The sequence below is a fragment of the Delphinapterus leucas genome, chromosome 18 (assembly GCF_059928025.1).
Source record: "Delphinapterus leucas isolate spDelLeu-1000000601 "Yukka" chromosome 18, BTC_Dleu_Yukka2, whole genome shotgun sequence".
In the NCBI taxonomy this organism is placed as follows: Eukaryota; Metazoa; Chordata; class Mammalia; order Artiodactyla; family Monodontidae; genus Delphinapterus; species Delphinapterus leucas.
This window is the reverse complement of record NC_143146.1, coordinates 4,080,882-4,099,920: the sequence shown is the minus strand read 5'-3', so window position 1 is coordinate 4,099,920 and position 19,039 is coordinate 4,080,882. Positions and strand designations below refer to the sequence as shown.

At 39.1% G+C, this 19,039-nt stretch overlaps 1 protein-coding gene across 1 annotated transcript in view; it reads left to right on the top strand.

Annotated features, from left to right (window-relative positions):
• MYO16 (myosin XVI) overlaps positions 1–19,039 on the top strand; it is a 401,807-nt gene that overhangs the window by 118,298 nt on the left and 264,470 nt on the right. Inside the window, exons 9-10 of the mRNA XM_022576783.3 lie at positions 6,062–6,212; positions 12,478–12,588. Of these exons, the coding sequence (XP_022432491.1) occupies positions 6,062–6,212; positions 12,478–12,588 (262 nt within the window). The remainder of the gene's footprint in view (positions 1–6,061; positions 6,213–12,477; positions 12,589–19,039) is intronic.

Sequence of the window (19,039 nt, the reverse complement as noted above, 5' to 3'; positions counted from 1 at the left end):
ATCCAGGGGTTGGTCAGAGTGATGAGGCCTGAGTTTGCTCACTGGTGTTTATGGAAGTTAGGCTCCTGGCCTCCCACAGAGACTGGGAGACAAGCGCTCCATCTTTCATGGTGATTGCTTCTCAAAAGGGTGGCTCTCAGGTCCTGGAGAGAGAATCCCCGGGTTGTAAGCCTGGGAGGGGCTTACATCTCAAAGGGGCGGAGAAAACAATTTATAACTGTAAGTTCTTTAAAGTAAGTTCTCTAAGAAGGGAGAGGTCAGGGCTGTAGCGTGGAGAGAAGCTTGTCTGAAGTTCAGTTAAGATTAGTCCTCCTTCCGCATTAGTCCACCTTTTTGATGCAACTACTGTCTATTCATTGGGCATATTTCTTTGTATCCTGTATTTGTTTCTTCTTGTTTATTAAGTTGAACTCTTCTTCTTTCTATATAATTACAACTTTAAAAAAAATTAATCTTATATCATAAATATTTTGCCATAATTGATAAAGTTTTAATGATTATTAAAATACCAATGATTCCTTTAAGATTATTCCTTTTTCTAGAAGAATAGCATTTTAATACATGTTTATATTCTACAAATGGATAATCAGTGATAATTTAAATATATAGAAGTCAACATATGAATGCTATTGTTAATCACAATGATTTTGGATGAAACGTGTTTCATGTAAAAATTAGAATAGAAACCTAAAGAAAAATTGTTCCATATGAATGAGAGTATTTGTAACGAGCTGCTTGCACTTATTGTTAGTAGTAGATCCTAGAGGGTATAACCTATGACATTAGCGAGTGTACATGGTTTTTTAAAATGCAGGTGAAAAAGCATGTAAAGAGAGATTATGTGTTAGCATCGTAGAACTGTAGGACTTGAAATGCATTCAGATATTCTAGTTTCCGCACTTAGCAAAGGTGGAACTGTGGGGAGATTTTGAAGTTCTTAGAAGGTCAGGTAGTAGCCAAATTGAGGTAAAAACTGACTTAGGGGCTTCCCTGGCGGCACAGTGGTTGAGAGTCCGCCTGCCCATGCAGGGGACACGGGTTCGTGCCCCGGTCCGGGAAGATCCCGCGTGCCGCGGAGCGGCTGGGCCCGTGAGCCATGGCCGCTGAGCCTGCGCGTCCGGAGCCTGTGCTCCGCAGCGGGAGAGGCCACAACGGTGAGAGGCCCGCGTACCGCAAAAAACAAAACAAAACAGAACTGACTTCGAATGAGGTCACTGTATTCCTGGACCAATCTTCTTTTCAAGTGTATCTTTCAAGGAGCCTGCTGTTAACACTGCGATTAGATTTGGGATACAAAAGGAGTATTTCAACTGTTTTAGTAGACTCACCAGTTCTTCCTTTTAGAAATCCTTTATAGTAGATTTTACTTATTTTATAAGCTATCTTTCTGGTTTTTACCTTGACTAATCTAACTACCGCTTTATTAATTGCTGTACACTCAGAAGATTCAGAATTTGCAAAACCTCTCTTTAGTGTTTTTGTTATTGTTGTTGTTTGCTTTTTAATTTCTTGGCAATGCAGAAAAGGGAGACGGTCGGTCTAAGGGGAGATAAGGAAGGAAATATTCCGGTAGGTGTGAGGGTGGACTTTTAGATGTAGGCAGCGTGATGCGGTGGTTGAGAACACAGACTCTGAAGCTCAAGTCCCAGCTTCGCTGCTGCTCACTGTGTGCCCAGAGCATGTTCTCCTCTCTGGCCCTCAGTTTACTCATCTATGGAATGGGCATAAATATAATGTATACCTTATGGTATTGTTGTTAAAGAGTTAATGTGTGTGTAGTACTTAGAACAGAGATGGTCATACATTCAGTGCCATCTAATTATTAAAGTGATTTGCAAGTGTTTTACTCAAATTATAGTAAATATCAGAGAACCGCAACTGTCTTCAAATAGCGGAAGGGCTCTCACGTCGAAGAGGCACAAGGCATGTTGCTGGAGCTCCAGGTGTGATGAGTAGAAGGGCGAGTAGAGAGGCCTTGTTCCAGTGTTGCTCAGGGAAGAAATACAGCCTCTTTGAAGGTTGTAAAGACCTTATTACTTGATGGTATTCAAGCAGATCTGGATGTGAGCATTTTTAAGCATTCCCTTTATATAGTGAATTTTTATTTATTTTTATTTATTTATTTTTTTTGCGGTACGCGGGCCTCTCACTGCCGCAGCCTCTCCCGTTGCGGAGCACAGGCTCCGGACGCGCAGGCTCAGTGGCCATGGCTCACGGGCCCAGCCGCTCCGCGGCATGTGGGATCCTCCCGGACCGGGGCACGAACCCGCGTCCCCTGCATCGGCAGGCGGACTCTCAACCACTGCGCCACCAGAGAAGCCCTGTAGTGAATTTTTAAAATGAATAATATAGCATTGGGAGGGACGCCCACCGTGGGCCGTGAGCCGCCTCCACCTTCTTGCCCAGTTGGTCACTCTGCAGGACACATGCAGTTAGTCATACCAGCTGCTGGATGCCTGGAGGAGACCGCAGCGCCGAGGCCCTGGCTTCTCTTCTGCTGGGCACAGTGTGCCGCTTGCTCAAAGAGTTCTTGCTTCTTGCCCAGCTTTCTCTCCTACAACACGACAACGATGCACGAAGTGTAGCCATCCACTTAGGTCCATCTGTGTTGCCCGCTCCCGACCCCCATGGCACAGGGGGCAAGGAGAACTGGTGCACATGGGCAGCGTGGATTCTGTCTGCCGTGAGCAGTAAGTCCTACGTCTGTTATCCCAGCACCTCTCGTCTTCTGCGTCTGTCCATACAAGAGTAATAGGCTAACCTGTTAGCTTGTAAGTAGATCCCCAGAAACTTAAGCTAATACTGTTGCCTGCTTATTACCAGGGTCGTTGAGCTAAGCCCTTGATGCGCATTATGTTGGTAACCTGTCACTCCAGGCCTGTTTTTCAGTTGCTTTTACAGCATGGTTATGTAACCAGCCCGAGGTGGCCGAGCCACGCATCAAACTTCGTAGCTTTTCTGACTCAAAAATGTATGCTTGTTGCAGCTCTACTATACCATGCCGTCTCTTTTTAATATATGATCCCCAGCCCTGTTGCCTACTTGAAAATACCGTCACTGACTACAAAACATCGTCATGCAGAGTTCAGAGGAAGTAAACTGACCTCACGTTTCTGTAAACGTGTTCTTCAGCTATTCCCGATTTTGCCTCAGACCTGGACCTAGCTCAGCCCGTTCGTTAGTCTGTCTTTATTCCCATTTTCCTAGACTCCAGCATGGCTGGCAGGTGGCACAGAGATGGGCTGCAGAGCAGTGAATGAGGCTTGTGGTTACTGAAGGGAGTCCTTCAAATTATTCCCTTCTTCCCCATCAGGGTTAATCTAAAACAACCATTTTTATTCCTATAGACTAACAGCCAGAGATTGAAATGAAAATACATTGGTAGTGGCATAAAACATGCAGTATATCAGAATACATCTAACAAATTATTTGCAAGATTTTAATGCTGAAAACTACAAAATAACTGATGAGAACGTTAATGAAGATCAAAATAAATGGAGAAATATACTGTGTTTATGGATGACAAAATCTGACATTGTTATTAGGTGAACTCCCCCCAAATTAACTTATATCTTGAACACAAGGCTAATCAAAATTCCAGAAATTTTTATAAAAACTGACAAATAGATTCTAAAATATATATGAAAATGCTAAGCCTCAAACGGCCTCAATAATTTTGAAAAAGAAAACAAAGTTGGAGGACTCACGTTGCCTGATTTCAACTCTTACTCTGAAAGTACATTACTCAAGAAAATGTAACGTTGGTGTAAGAATAGGCCATTATATCAGTGGAATACACTGGAGTGTCCTAAAGCAGGCCTGCACGTATATGGTCAGTTGATTTTCAAGAAAGGTGTCCAGGTAATTGGATGGGGACAGATGTTCTTTTCAAAACTGATGCTGGAACATTTGGACAGCAATACGAAGAAATAATGAAACTCGACCCATATACAGCGCCATATAAAAAAGCCACTCATAATGAATTGTAGACCTAAGTGTGAAGCATAAAACTATAACATTTCTGGAATAAAACCTAGGAGAAAACCCTACTGACCTTGGGTTTGGGAAATAATTTTTAGATAAGATACAAGAGGCATAAACCGTAAGAGAAAAAATATTCCTTGAAACATACTGTTAAAAAAATAAAAAGACAAGATACATACCAAGAGAAAATATTTGCCACATGTGTATCTGATAAAGGACTTGAATCCAAAATATACAAACTCAATAATATGACACCAAAGAATCCAGTAAAAAAAAAGGAGATTTGAACTTACACTTTACCAAAGAAGGGATTCTTGTGTCAATAACCACACTGAAATGCAAATAAAAGCCACAGGGAGAAGCCACTAACACACCCACTGGAATGGATTAAAAAAACAACAAAAAAGACAAGTTCTGTCAAGGATGTGAAGCAAGTAGGACTCCAGCCCACGCATGGGGGAAGCACCAATGAATGGTTCAGACCCCGAGGAAAGTTTGGAGTCTCTCCTAGGTACACAGCCAAGATAAATGAAAGCAATATGTCATACGTCACCACAAACACCTGTGCGTGAATGTGTATAGAAGCTCCATTCACAATTGACAAAAACTGGACAAACCCAAACGTTTGGTGAATGGGCAGCCAAAGTGCAGTGCATCCCACAGGAAGACACTACCCAGTGATAAACAATGACAAACTTGATACATGCAGAAGCATGAATGAATCTTAAAAACATGTTAAGTAAAGGAAGCCAGGAACAAAAGGCTACATGCTCTGTGATTTCTTTCACATGACATTTTAGAAAAAGCAAAACTATAGTGAAAGAAATAAGTAGCCATGGTTACAAGGGGCAGGGGGTTAGGGGAAATAATTGACTTCAAAGGGCCCGCACAAAGAGCCATTCGGGAGTGACAAAAATTCTATGTGTTGCTGATTATGTGGGTTACACAAATGTGTATACATATATATAACCAACTATATATAATTATGTGTATGTAGACAAAACTCATGCAACTGTACATCTACAGAGTGAATTTTACTATTTGTAAATACCTCCATAAAACTGAAATTTTAAAAAAACAACAAAATGCACTAAGCTTTAATTAGAATCACAACTACTATTGTAAGATACATGAAATAATTATGTTTCTATATGTTGCACTTGATTAAATATGTATGTATTTCTGCTTTATGGTCACATTTAGGAAAGTACGTTTTTAAATTTTACTGTACTAAAGTGTTACAATACAAATTAAACATTCGGATTGTGTTTATTTTTTATGAACTCGCCTTTCTTTTGGCAACAGTGTCTATGGAAGAACAAAAAATGAAGTAGGTTTTATTTTATTTTTTTGCCTAGCCTGAGCTGTAAAGGAGTAATAAAACTTACTATTTGTAACATTGCAGTCCTTAAGCACGTCGTTTGTTTTTAATTCCCCTATTATCATTTCTTCACAAACTCTTAACTATTGTCCATGATTCTATAACATATTAAAATCCTGTATGAACAGTATTTTACTTAATTGTAGAATTTTGCCTTCACTTGTTTGCATTCATTCACATTTAAATATTTTGTTTAGTTCAATCATGCATTTCCACCTTAGCTTTTCAATTGCTCATTGATTTGTCTGTTAAGTCATATATCCATTCATAAACATTTTCTTCTCAGGTTGAAATGAATATATTTTTTCTTTTAAAGGTGAAATTGAACGAGATCTGGAGCTAATAGAAGAGTTTACAGATTTCTCATTGATTCTACCTGCAGTGTTGACACTGTTTCTTTTTTTTTTTTCAAGGTGAAAGGCCTCTGTGTTTTTTTTTTTTTGTTTTTTTTTTAAACATCTTTATTGGGGTATAATTGCTTTACAATGGTGTATTAGTTTCTGCTTTATAACAAAGTGAATCAGTTATACATATACATATGTTCCCATATGTCTTCCCTCTTGCGCCTCCCTCCCTCCCGACACTGTTTCTTATCTGAATTAAACAACTTTCTATAATCAGCTGTCCAGTCATGGTAATTTTTGATCGATATGGCAATGTTAGAAGACTAATCATAGCATTGATTTTTTCCTCCAGCAGCCCCCTGGCATTGCCAATTGCCAAGCAAGACAGTATGCTGGAAAAAGACATTATGTTCAAAGATGCAACAAAAGGTCTGTGCAAGGGACAATCTCAGGACAGTACTCCCGAAAATACCACCGTGAATGGCCCCACCAAACCTGATCAGGTAACTACACCCTTATTGCAGGTCTGCTAGTGTTGCATCCTATTACATCATGCCTTAAAGTCCAACTTTTCAAAAACAAACACCTACTAATTTCAATTCAAATAAAAATTAATGAGTGCAAATGTTAATATTTGGTTTGAAATTGCCATATATCAATTGTTATGGTATTATACTGACCATTAACAAACTTAACTGCTATGTGTTTTTACAAGGATTTGAATTTTATAGTCTTGATTTACCAGGAATGGAAGTTCGGCCAATACGTTAATTCCTGAATATTTCCGCTTATGTCATTAGTCATCATTTTGATTTTTATGTAGATAGTTTTCTGTTTCTTACAAATATCAAACATTTTACGTAACAAGAAGGACAAACCAGTCACTGAGTCACTTATCCTTAAAAGCAACTGTGGTGGTGTTTTGTGTGTGTGTGCCTGTGTGCCCCAGTGTCCAGATGATCAGAGATCACTTTGAGGAGCTTTAGAAATTAATGTATTTTTTGCTATCATTCCCACAGAAATAAACGAGTTTTATATGTTTCATGTTTTATAAATGGCAGAGTAATTTTCTGAATGTCACAGTAATCCCTGAAAATGTTTTGTTTCACTGTGTCTAATTTTGAATGTTTTAAGGACAATTTATTGAGGTTTTCTAAAGATCCTCTTTTCAAAATTTAAATTTCATTATTTTTTGTTATTTTCAAATAACAAATTATTTTTGTAATTTTGAAATACTTTTAAATTTTAGTAGGTATACTCACGAGCTCAGGCTGCCGTAACAAAATACCACAAACTGGGTGGCTTGAACAACAGAGATTATTTTCTCACAGTTCTGGAGACTGGAAGTCTAAGATCAAGGCTCTGGCTGATTCAGTTTCTGGTGAATGTCTTCTTCCTGGCTTGCAGATGGCTTCTTTCTCTTCACGTGGCAGACAGAGAGAAAAAACAACCTATCTGGTGTCTTTTATAAGGACACTAATCCTATAGGATCAGGGCCCCACCCTTATGACCTCATTCAACCTTTATAACTTCCTAAAGGCCCCATCTCCAAACAGTGTCACAAGCTGGTTAGAGCCTCAACATATGAATTTGGGGGGACACAATTCAGTCCATAGTGGTAGGCAATTGAGTGTTAGGTGAAATTTAAGGCCAAGCTTTTTCTTAACTTTTTTAAAGGTCCTATGAACTTTCTGTAGACTTAAATACGTATTATTAAGTGAAAGAGTCCAATCTGAAAAGGCTACATACTATATGATTCTATTATTTGACATTCTGGAAAAGGCAGAACCGTGGAGATAGTAAAAATATTAGAGGTTACCAGGGGTCGGGGCAGGGGAATAAATAGGTGGAGCACAGGGAGTTTTTAGGGCAGTGAGACTACTCTGTATGACACCGTGGGGGTAGGTATGTGCTATTATACATCCGTCCAAATCCATGGAACGTACAACACCAAGAGTGACCCTGATGCAAACTGTGGGGTTTAGATGATGATGTGTCAGCGTAGGCTCGCCAGTGGTAACACAGGTACCACCCTGGCGAGGGATGTTGAAAACCAGGAAGGCTATGCATGAGTGGGGCCAGGGGTATATGGGAAATTTCTGTACCTTCCTCTCAATTTTGCTGTGAATCTAAAATAACTCTAAAAAATAATATCTCTCAAAAAATGAGAGGACATTCACAGCATACCGTCAAGTGTAATCCTTGCTGAATGACTTTTCAGTTTTTAATGTAAGCTCTTTATAACTGTATCCTAGACATTAAAAGCAGCTGTAATCATGTTCTGTTGATCTGGTATTAAACAAGGAGAGGCTAGTATTCAGGTTTCACGAGCATATATCATCTGTGTAATGTTCACTCGCGTCTCCCACTGTGTGCATCATGCCGTCATTCGTTCTTGGTCATGAGGTGCTTGGATTCTCGGCAGGGCTGTCCTCACTCACAGGTCACAGGAGGGCTTTAGAAAAGCCTTGTCAAAGCGATAAAGTTCCCATTCACATTTTAAAGAGAAACTCATTGTGTAGAATTCAAGTTGAAACAAAACCCACAGCATCTCTCCTTTCAGATTTTTAGAAAATGTAGGCCTTATCAAATGGTAACTCCATACATGAATATTCAGGACTTGATTTAAACTTTTTTTGGTTCTGATAGTCACCAAAATCCACATTCGCTTTATAACATCTCTGAGAATGTAGAATTTTTCTTAAGATGCTTAAAAATGTGCGACATTCTTCCTTCTCTTCACCTTTTGTTCTGTCTTCGGCCCATTCCTCCTCTCCCCTGTCCTCTTCCATTCTCTTCCTGATTTCCTAACTGCTTAACTTCTTCTTTCCCTTCCTCCCTCTCTCCTTTCTTTCACAGTATATTTATTTAAATTTGGTTCCAGCTTAAAATTCAGGTCAAATTTTTATTCCATTTAGCGAAGGCATGTTTTCCTGGGAGTAAAGAGACAGGAGGATGGAGTCAGGCAGATTTGCTCTGGCTCAGGTCTGCTTCTGGAGCTCTGTGACTCTAGAAGCCCCTTAATCTCACTAAGCCCCATCTGTAAGATGGGAACATAGTACTTACCTTATTTGGTTGTTTTGAAGATGACAAAAGACTAAGGCTATAAGGTGACAGCACAATTACCAAGAACAAACAAAAACTCAGCAAGACATATTTATTGTTTTTATTACTGTTATTTATATTGACTGACTGTAAGGTTTTGCCATAGTGGTTGAATCCTCTATCCACTAATTTATCTGCTCTTAATTCATGTAATTCCAGTCGACATTGGGTTTTCTTTTTTTCAATGTAAGTATAGATTATTTTAAAAAAATAATATAAAATAATCCTTTCAGAGCTTACAAATGCTTTCACCTATAATATCTTTTTTTGAATTTTATTTATTTTTTATACAGCAGGTTCTTATTAGTTATCTATTTTATACATATTAGTGTATACATGTCAATCCCAATCTCCCAATTCATCCACCACTACCTGCCCCCCAACGCTTTCCCCCCTTGGTGTCCATGTTTGTTCTCTACATCTGTGTCTCTATCTCTGCCCTGCAAACCGGTTAATCTGTACCACTTTTCTAGGTTCCACATATAGGCAGTAATATACGATATTTGTTTTTCTCCTTCTGACTTACTTCACTCTGTATGACAGTCTCTAGATCCATCCATGTCTCTACAAATGACCCAATTTCGTTCCTTTTTATGGCTGAGTAATATTCCATTTATATATGTACCACACCTTCTTTATCCGTTCATCTGTCGATGGGCATTGAGGTTGCTTCCGTGACCTGGCTATTGTAAATAGTGCTGCAGTGAACATTGGGGTGCATGACTCTTTTTGAATTATGGTTTTCTCTGGGTATATGGCCAGTAGTGGGATTGCTGGGTCATATGGTATTTCTATTTTTAGTTTTTTAAGGAACCTCCATACGTTTTCCATAGTGGCTGTATCAATTTACATTCCCACCAACAGTGCAAGACGGTTCCCTTTTCTCCACACCCTCTCCCGCATTTGTTGTTTGTAGATTTTCTGATGATTCCCATTCTAACTGGTGTGAGGTGATACCTCATTGTAGTTTTGATTTGCATTTCTCTAATAATTAGTGATGTTGCGCAGCTTTTCATGTGCTTCTTGGCCATCTGTATGTCTTCTTTGGAGAAATGTCTGTTTAATGTCTTCTGCCCATTAATCCCCAAAATTCAACTGTGGGCAAGTTATAATTCACTTTTGCTAGTTAACTGACTCTCAAGTTGCAAATTTAAACCGACCAAACTCAAACTCAAGAAAGTTAAACAAATTGCCTAGAGTCACAAGTGTTTCTTTTCTGCTGTATCCAGTGCTCTTTGGAGACACGACAGCAAGCTCCGGGTTCAGTTCCCAGAGCCCTGCTGCCCTGTGACAGTTCTGTGCACAGGAGAGAAAGTGTGTGTTCCATGGCTGCATGTGCATATAGGGATTTTGAAGATAGGTGATGGTTCTCTTTCTGTAGTCCTCGGACATACCAGCATCCAGGTACACAAAAGTGTAAATTCTCAGCAAACAAAGGACCTGATATATTGCACTCTCTAAGAAACATCTCATAGAATGCAAAGCAGGTAAGAACAAGGTGCTGTGCAGGCACGGTGATGGGCTTCAGCTTTGGGAAGCTTAATATATATATATTTTTTTGCGGTACGCGGGCCTCTCACTGTTGTGGCCTCTCCCGTTGAGGAGCACAGGCTCCGGACGCGCAGGCGCAGCGGCCATGGCTCACGGGCTCAGCCGCTCCGCGGCATGTGGGATCTTCCCGGACCGGGGCACGAACCCGTGTCCCCTGCATCGGCAGGCGGACTCTCAACCACTGCACCACCAGGGAAGCCCGGGAAGCTTAATATTTTGTCAGATCATCACCCCTTTCCCTGTAGGACCATCCCGGTCAGCTCGTTCTTTTCTAATTTCTTCTTTCCTCTTCTTTCATACCTACTTCTTTCTTTCCTGCAAACAGCCTTTCCCCAGAATCTTCTTGCTCTTATCCCAATTGTCAGACCTTCTGTCTGCCCACTGAATTTCTGGTTCCTGGACATATACTACTTATGTCCTAGAGAGAGAAAACACAACCAAACACAACAGAACAAAACAGGAAATTTGACAGCACTGAAAGTGGTGTTGGCAAGTGGAGACGAGGAATCAGTGAACTCAGAGTGTTTCCAAGGTGTAAATTCCTTTTGGGTCTTGAAACATTTCTCAAAGTGTTTCTCTAATTTCTTCCTGACTTTCTATTCTGAATTATGTCTGTTTTGTGTTTCAGATTTCTATTTTTGGAAATGTATACATATATAGAGAGAAATGTATGTATATATATGGATATTTGTATATCTTCATAAGAACCATAATGATCAGTCCTAGCGGAGATGTTAAGTTTTGTTTTTGTTTTTGTTTTTTACATATTTATCCCGTCTCTGTTTTGACTGTTGTCATAATTGTTTGGGCGACCCTGGTAGCATACACGACTGAGTCTACAACTCTAACATAAAAATATTCACAGACATATTATCAGCTGTCACAGTGCTTTAGGAATCTTTAGAAAGAATGTGCCCCTTGCTTAAGACTGATTATCAAAGCTTCATTCCTGATCGTTTTGGAATCTGTTATGCTAACTACAAGGAATTCTTCCCTTGATCTACCCTAACACCGTATTTTCACGTTTGGTTACTACAAGCAGGCTGGGAAGTCTTCACATTTTTACTGTCAGCCTAGTAGTACTTTCTCTAACCCGTGTAGCAGCTGTGACTGGAGATGAAAACCCTCAAGAATTCCAAAGATATGCCGCAATAGCTCTTTTAGCCTTGTTGGAACAAACATGAAACTTCTGTTAGTGCTATCTCCTGCTTTTTTTTTTAACGTGCATGCAGAAATTTGCCTTGAGCTCCTGAGAGCTGTGGATATACTAGGAATTTTATTATCTTAGCGCAAATCATTCCTTCTGAAGGAAAAAAAATTCCTGCTCTTGGTTTTTCTCCTTTTTATGATTGCTTTGGGAGTTCAATACGTATGCCAACTTGCGAGAGACCTTTGTCTATATAAATAAAACTGAACATTGCCCATTTCTGACTTGTAAATAATAGATTTTTATTTAATTTAAATATTTCAGATTTACCTTTTTTTGGGGAAATATTGTCCAGTTTTTCAACTCTGTCACTCAATATAAAATGGAGTAGGAAAGCAGTGTCTTTCCTTCTGACAGAATCATCTTAATTCACACTACCTGAAACTTAGGAGTAATGTAGAACAGAAGAAGATTCACAAGCCAGAATTCTAGAGGCTACTTTTAAGTTCCAGTGCCTCCCTCCATGTATTCAGAAACTGAAGTCCAGGCACATTGCTTTCCTCCCGTTCCAGTTTCGTGATAGGAGTTTTCCTTTAGCTTTGGAAACACTGAAAAACGTGAGCTTTTCAACAGCTGGTCTTAAAAAAGACTCAGCACAGTTCAGAGCTGTCTAAATCAGACTTCATGATTGGAGGGACGTGGGGTCACATGCAGGTTGTGTGTGTAGGTGCGTGTATGAGTGTGTGCCCTGGCTGGTGGGTATAGAACAGAGATTCTCACCTGAATACATTTCTGTGACTGTTGAATTTTTTGTTCCTTACAAGTGAACCATTTCATCTTTTAATAACAGTTTCGAATTCATGTGGTCTGTAAACTTTTGACATGTAATTGAAAATGGAACAAACAACTGTGAAGACAGTTGATTGGAAAGCAATTAGGATTGATCTTACCTATTCTTCCCCCAGGTCAAGCTGATACCTCCCGCTCCGAACGATGACCTGGCAACGCTCAGCCAGCTTACCGACAGCAGCCTGCTTTACGAAATTCAGAAGCGCTTTGGGAACAATCAGATCTATGTAAGTGCCCTTGAAATTGCCTTTCGCACTGCTTTTGTCTTGCTGCGTATTTTCACCCGTCAGTGCTGCAAATACGACAAGGAAGGGGCTCATTGTTACTTCTGGTCATGCTGAAAGCTTAAGGTGGATTTCTGAGTTTGGGTCAATTCTTCTGATTCAGTTAGAAGGCAGTTTCTGCAAAGATTCACATTTCAGTGTTGTTAAGAGAAAGTTGGAGCCCTGAGGGTAGACAACTTTCCTCTTGTCATGTTTGCTGGAGAAGAAGATCTTGCTAGAACCAGCAGGATCTGCAGATCACTTATAAAAATGCTGGTTCTTTCATCTGCTTTAACTCAGCCTCCTAGATCTGGAGAACGAAGCCTAAGAGGAAAAGCTAAGTGTGCGTGAGGGATGCTTCTCTATTTGCATGAAAGAAAAACTGTTGTTCTTCTAAATTATCAGGAAGTGTCTTTGTCTAGTAAATAATTTATGTACACATCTCTGATAATAGCATACAAATGTATGACTTAGATGGCAAACAGCACGGAGAATTGATTTGCTGCGGTTCTCTTCTGGTTTATACGTGTTATTTCTTCCAATACGTATATCAGTTTTGACGCTATGCACTCTCAGTGTCTCTCTCTCTCATTGATTTTGTTAAATGCATCTCAGAGCGATTCAATCCGAATGCCTAGAGACATCCGACTCTGCATATGTGCGCTGTCCCTTTTTGATAACACCCGTTGTTTTTCCTACTCTGCTGAGAAAGTGATGAAGTAATCTTCATGTAGATGTGAAATCAGAGATTTCTTTACAAGCAATAAATTGCCAGGCACTGATTAACCCATGAACATTCAATGCAGTGTCTTAATGATGGGATAAATTGCCCGCCACTGTAAGCGCACTTAAAATTAAATACCTCTGTCGAAATTAATGGAATGGAGTCATCGGCAGAAAGCGGTGAAGCCTGATTAGTTTGGTCTGTTACTGCCCTGTTGCTTTCGTGTTGTTTTTGTTCTCTTGTCTCTCCTTTTCCAGCATCGTGTTGATTCTTCTTCATTTTAACTTCTTGATCACATTATCAGCAGACCACTGCTTGAATAGTTTCGATTTCTCTTATTTCTTTCATGCTTTTCAAGTGGCTTTTTATCTCCCAAGACCTACTGCTCTGCATCCCAGCGGGCACCATCCTCGTCATCTTTTCTCCAATAGTCTCCTGACTTTCTAGAGGAAACTTCATAATGAACCAGAGTCATTTTCGTAAAGAACAAGTGTAATCTCGAAACTCCCAGTCTTAAAACTTTTCTGAGGCTTGTCATTTTTCTTGCAAGGACAGCCACAAGCCGTATGCACGATCTGGTCCCTAAACACTATCATTGATGATTCCTAGTCACTGGTCACTGCCCGCCTTCCTGCATCAGGGATTCCCCTTAGACTGTCTTCTTTTCCATAAAGTTCTCTTTCTACCTCCACATAGTACACAGTTTTATAAACTCCCACTCAATACTTCTTCAGTCTTTAAGTAAACCTTCCCAGAACTTCCAGATTAAGTCACTGTGGACCATCTTTCTGTCGCACACTTCTCACCGCTTGTGATTATAAACCTCGGTGGTGGTTTGATTAGCATCTTGCTGCCATGCCAGACTCTGAGCTCAGGGGGAACGGGACCCCTGTTGGTCTTGCACTTCCTCATCTGAAATGACAACTACTTCCCACCTGTTTATCCGAGTCATGTCGCAAACCCCACACAGAGAGACCACCTTCGTAGACTCTCTGCTAACTCTACTGGGTTTCTCTCTCTACCTGGATAATCAGAATTAGGGTTCCCTGCTTTGCTAAAGTTCATATAAAATACTATTAAAAAACAAAATTCAACTGAGTAAATTTTAGTGATCTAATTGGCTTTATTGAATGATTCATGAATTGGGCAACACCCCATCTAGCTAGCAGAGGGGAGCTCCGGGGGGGGCCACAGAAAGGGAAGGGTTTTAAAGGCAAGATAAGGAAGTCATAAAAAATATTGCTTCAGGCTTAGGTAACTACCTGTGGGGAACAGAGGGGTCTATGTAGCGATTACCTCATCACCTTTTGGGGAATGGAGAGGGGCATGTGACATATTACCTTACTGGTACCAAACAGAAAATTCCTGACTGTCTGGTCAAGACCACATTTCTGGGGGAGGTGGCAGCTTCAGTTAGGTTACGTATTACGCCCCTGTCGGTTAGCCTGGCCTAGCATACGGGACTCTGTTTTGGGCCTGTGGTTTTCTTTTTGAGGATATAAACTTTTCACTGTGTGAGGCATGATTTCCTCTTCTGTACACCTGAAATATTGAAGAGCTGCACTACCTAGGATCAATTTTGTAATGAGTGCTCCAAGTTATGGTATTTGAATTTGCCTTTAATGGATAGACAAGCAATTTAAACGTTATTGATTGAATAGTAATAGGTGATTCTCACAGTGTATTCTCTGGACCACTGGATATGTGAACTTTTTATTACCAGTCTGCCCTCAGAGTAAGCTTTTAGAAACTCTTATAGCAATTTAATGGTTTAATTTCTGTCTGTTGAATCTCATAAGAATCAAGCCTTGCTTTTTGTATGTCTTTGTCTTTTTCAATTTCATTTTTCCAGGAATTTTTTATTATGTTTTGCGGAAGTACTAGTCCACAGTGAATTGGAAATAAAAGTGTTCCCTCCCCACAAATACAAAAGCACTAGTTTAGTAGATGTTTCAACATTAAAATATTCAAATTTGGTTGTCCGATCCCAACATGCCCCTCCCATGCCCCTCCCATCTCCGTTAATGCCCCTCCCATCTCCATTAATGACAACGTCTTTCTTTCAGTTTTCAGGCCAAAATGACTGGAAGAGTATTGGTGCTTCTTTTTCTTACATACCCCACATGCGATTTTCCTGCCAATCTCGTCAGCCCTACCTTCAAAATGCAGACAGCATACCACCTCTGCTGCTGCTATCTGGGCCCATCAGCGCCCAAGAGAAAACATTTCAGCTGAATTAACTGTTTAACCAGGGTTTTCATCTCTTTTTGCTATAGTCCTATAGTCTGATTTGTTATATAAGATGATCTTTCGGAACAATCTGCAAGTTGCTCTTTTAACTGAGTGTATAGCATCCCATTTGGATATCAGATTGGGAAGTTTCCCTCCGGTCTGTAGGAGCAGGAAGTTCCCGAACCATCAAACAGAAAGTGAATTGCAGGTAATGTGATACTCACTCACCAGGAAGTGCGCAGAATAAATAACATTATTAACATTCAAGTAATAGTTTTATAAACTATTTTTATCACAAAATATATTTTCAGATAGTCCCGAATTCCTTCAATATTTAGGCCCCCCCAAAATTATAAAAAATGCATTTTAGGGTATTTTTATTTTATTTTAATGTTCCTCATCTTTCTTAATTAACAGATTTCTCAATTCTTCCTCAATCTACTTTCTATCTTCATTTTTCTTCTCTGGAATTTAAGATTAATTTTCAGATACTTCACTAATAAGGTTCCCCTTTGGTTCAATTATTTCACTTTTATTTCCTTCCTCCTTTACTTGGCTATAAAATACTGGCCAGTCCTTCTTTTAAGTGAATGCTGTCATGCATTCTGACATATAAAGAGAATAATGCACAGCTCATTAAAGTACTGCTTCCTGAGTTTTTATTTGGTGAACACACCTATGTAACCAGCAGCTTCATAAAGAAAAGGAGGGTAAGAAGCTCCTTCCCCAGTTTACTGTAATCATTACAGAAGTTTCTGGCATATACGCTTATGGATTAAGTTTTGAATTTCTTTTAATTTTGTATAAAAGGAATCATCCGGTATATTCTTGTTTGTGTCTATCATCTTTCATCACCATTACGTCTCTGATACTCACCTGCAGTGTTGCTTGTAGCAGCAATTACTTGCTTTTATCCCTGTAAGTAAGCTACTGTACAATAAGCTACTGTATGAACATATCCTCTTTTATTTATTTACTCTACAATTGAGGAACCTTTGAGTTGTTTCCACTTTTTGGTTACTATGAATAATACTGTTATAAACCATGCTATGCCTTTTGGGGGGCACATATTAAGTAGCTCTTGGAGTAACACACAGCCTCACGTCTTTTGTGAGGCGCTCACCTAGGACTACAGTGCCAGCATCATCAGGTGTGTTCAGCTTCAGGAGATACAGCCAAATAGTATCTCAAAGTGGCTACATGCCCAATACGGACGTCTCGGTTTCCACATCATGACCAACACTGGATGTTATCGGTATTATTTGTATTATTAATTAAAAAAAAAAAATCTAGCCATTCTGGCAGTTGTGCAGTGGTACTTCATTTTGGTTTTAACTTACATTTCCCTGATAACTGTCAACTTTAATAATATAATAGCCAGTTATTTTACCAGCAAAAGCAAGTTTATTCAGGAAGAGCAGAGGAATTGAAATTCGGGTCGTGCCAACTATGGCAGACCACAGGCAAATCCCGAAAACAAGGAAGGGGAGCTTGCTTTTATAGGGAAAAGAGAAGGTTTGGGAGGGGCTGTAATAACTAAATGATCCATTGGAGGAAGCATGGAGTCCAGAGCATGGAGGCTTCTCATTGGTTGGGCTGCTCCAGTCTCTGATGGGCTAGGCTGTCCTCAGGCTGAAAGATGTTTTTTTCTTTCTGTTGGTCAGTGAAATAGTGACATCTTTCTGTTATAGATAGATGTAGGGCTCTTCCTGTTTGGGGTAATTAAGGATGCATGGTAGGGGTGTGAAATCACCCCCTCCAGGCCTGTTACAAGTCCAGCTTTAGCTGAGGTTTTTAAAATTAATTCCACATAACTAATGATGTTGAGTGATAGGTGTCTGTTGCTGATTTGATTATCTTATCTTGTGAAGTGTCTCCAAATTATATTGCCATTTAAAAATAAATGGGTTGTTTTACATTTTCTCCTTGATGTCTAGGCGTTTCTTAAATATTCAGGATATCCTTTCTTTGTCTGGTATGTATAGATATAGATATATATTTATTGCAAACATTTTCTCCCAGTTTGTGGCTTGCATTTTAGTCTTCTAAAGTGTCTTTAGATAAAGAGAAATTTGCAGTTTTTACAAAGTTCTTTAGGGTTAGTACTTTTCGTGTCCTGCTTAAAGAATTTTGGCCTTGGTCCTGAAAATATTTTCTTATATTTCCTTCTTGTAGTTTGGCTGTTTTAACTTTAACATTTCAGGTGCATTACCAGTGTGGAAATGATTTCACAGTGGTAAAAGAGGAGGGTCAAGATGAATATTTTCGCATCTGGATTCCCCCCACGCATTGCAGTGAGACCTTTGTTATAAACAAGCTTGCCATGGGGAGTGAGTCCCTCTGAAATTGGTCTTCTGTTGTATGGATCTGTTAGTCTGTCTGTAAACCAGTGCTAAAATATCTTAATCATTATAGCTATATAATAAATCTTGACGTATAGAAAGTCCTCTGACTTTGTTCTTCACAGTGTCTTGGCTAATGACTCTTGGACATTCATACATATTTTCAGGTCCACTTATCAGTTTCCATTGGATTTTCATTGGTATTGCTTTGAATGTACAGATTAGATGAGAATAATTGAGATTTTTCCAATGTTGGATTTTTTGTTTCATGGAACGTTACTATCCGTCCTTTGGTCATCTTTAATTTTTCTGGAACATTAAAAAAACAATTGGTATAGAAGGCCTGTTTGCATTAGATCTATTTTAGGCATTTTTCAAGTTTTGATGCTATAATAAATGTTATTTTCTTATTGAAAATAACAAGCAATTGTGTTTTCTAATTGTTTATGGCTAATATAGAGAGATACGATTTTGATTTTTTATAAGCACATTTTATTCATCAAACTTGCTATACCCATATGTAAGTATTAACTTACGTGGAGATTCTTTTGGCTTTTCTGCACACACTGCTACGTAGTCTCCAAATGACGACTTTCATGTGTCTCTTTTAAATCTTGATAGTTTCTTTACTTTCTTTTCTTGCATTGTTTCATGGTATAGGGCTGTTAATAAAAAGATGACTGGCCGTGACAATAATTGACATTCCTGTCCTGTTTCTGATCCCAGAGTAAAGCTGTTTTATTATTAAAATCTGTGTTTTATCATTAAAATCTCTGTTTTATCATTAAGCAAGTTGTTAGCAGTAGCTGTGCCGTAGGTGTAATCACTTTTTATAGATTAAGAAAGTTCCGTTATATTAATAGTTTTCAAAGTTATTTTTAATCAAGAGTGGGAATTGAATGTTATTAAATGTTTTTGTCATTTATTGAGATGACCCTATAACTTTAGTTCTTGACTCCTTAGTATTATGAATTACAAGGGTTAATTTTTCTAATATGAAGCCAACCTTGGATTACTAGAATAAAGCATATTTGGTTGAAATATATTATCTGTTGAGTGTCTTATTGGATTCAACTTGTCAACATTTTTCTCAAGATTTTAGCATGTCTTTTAATGA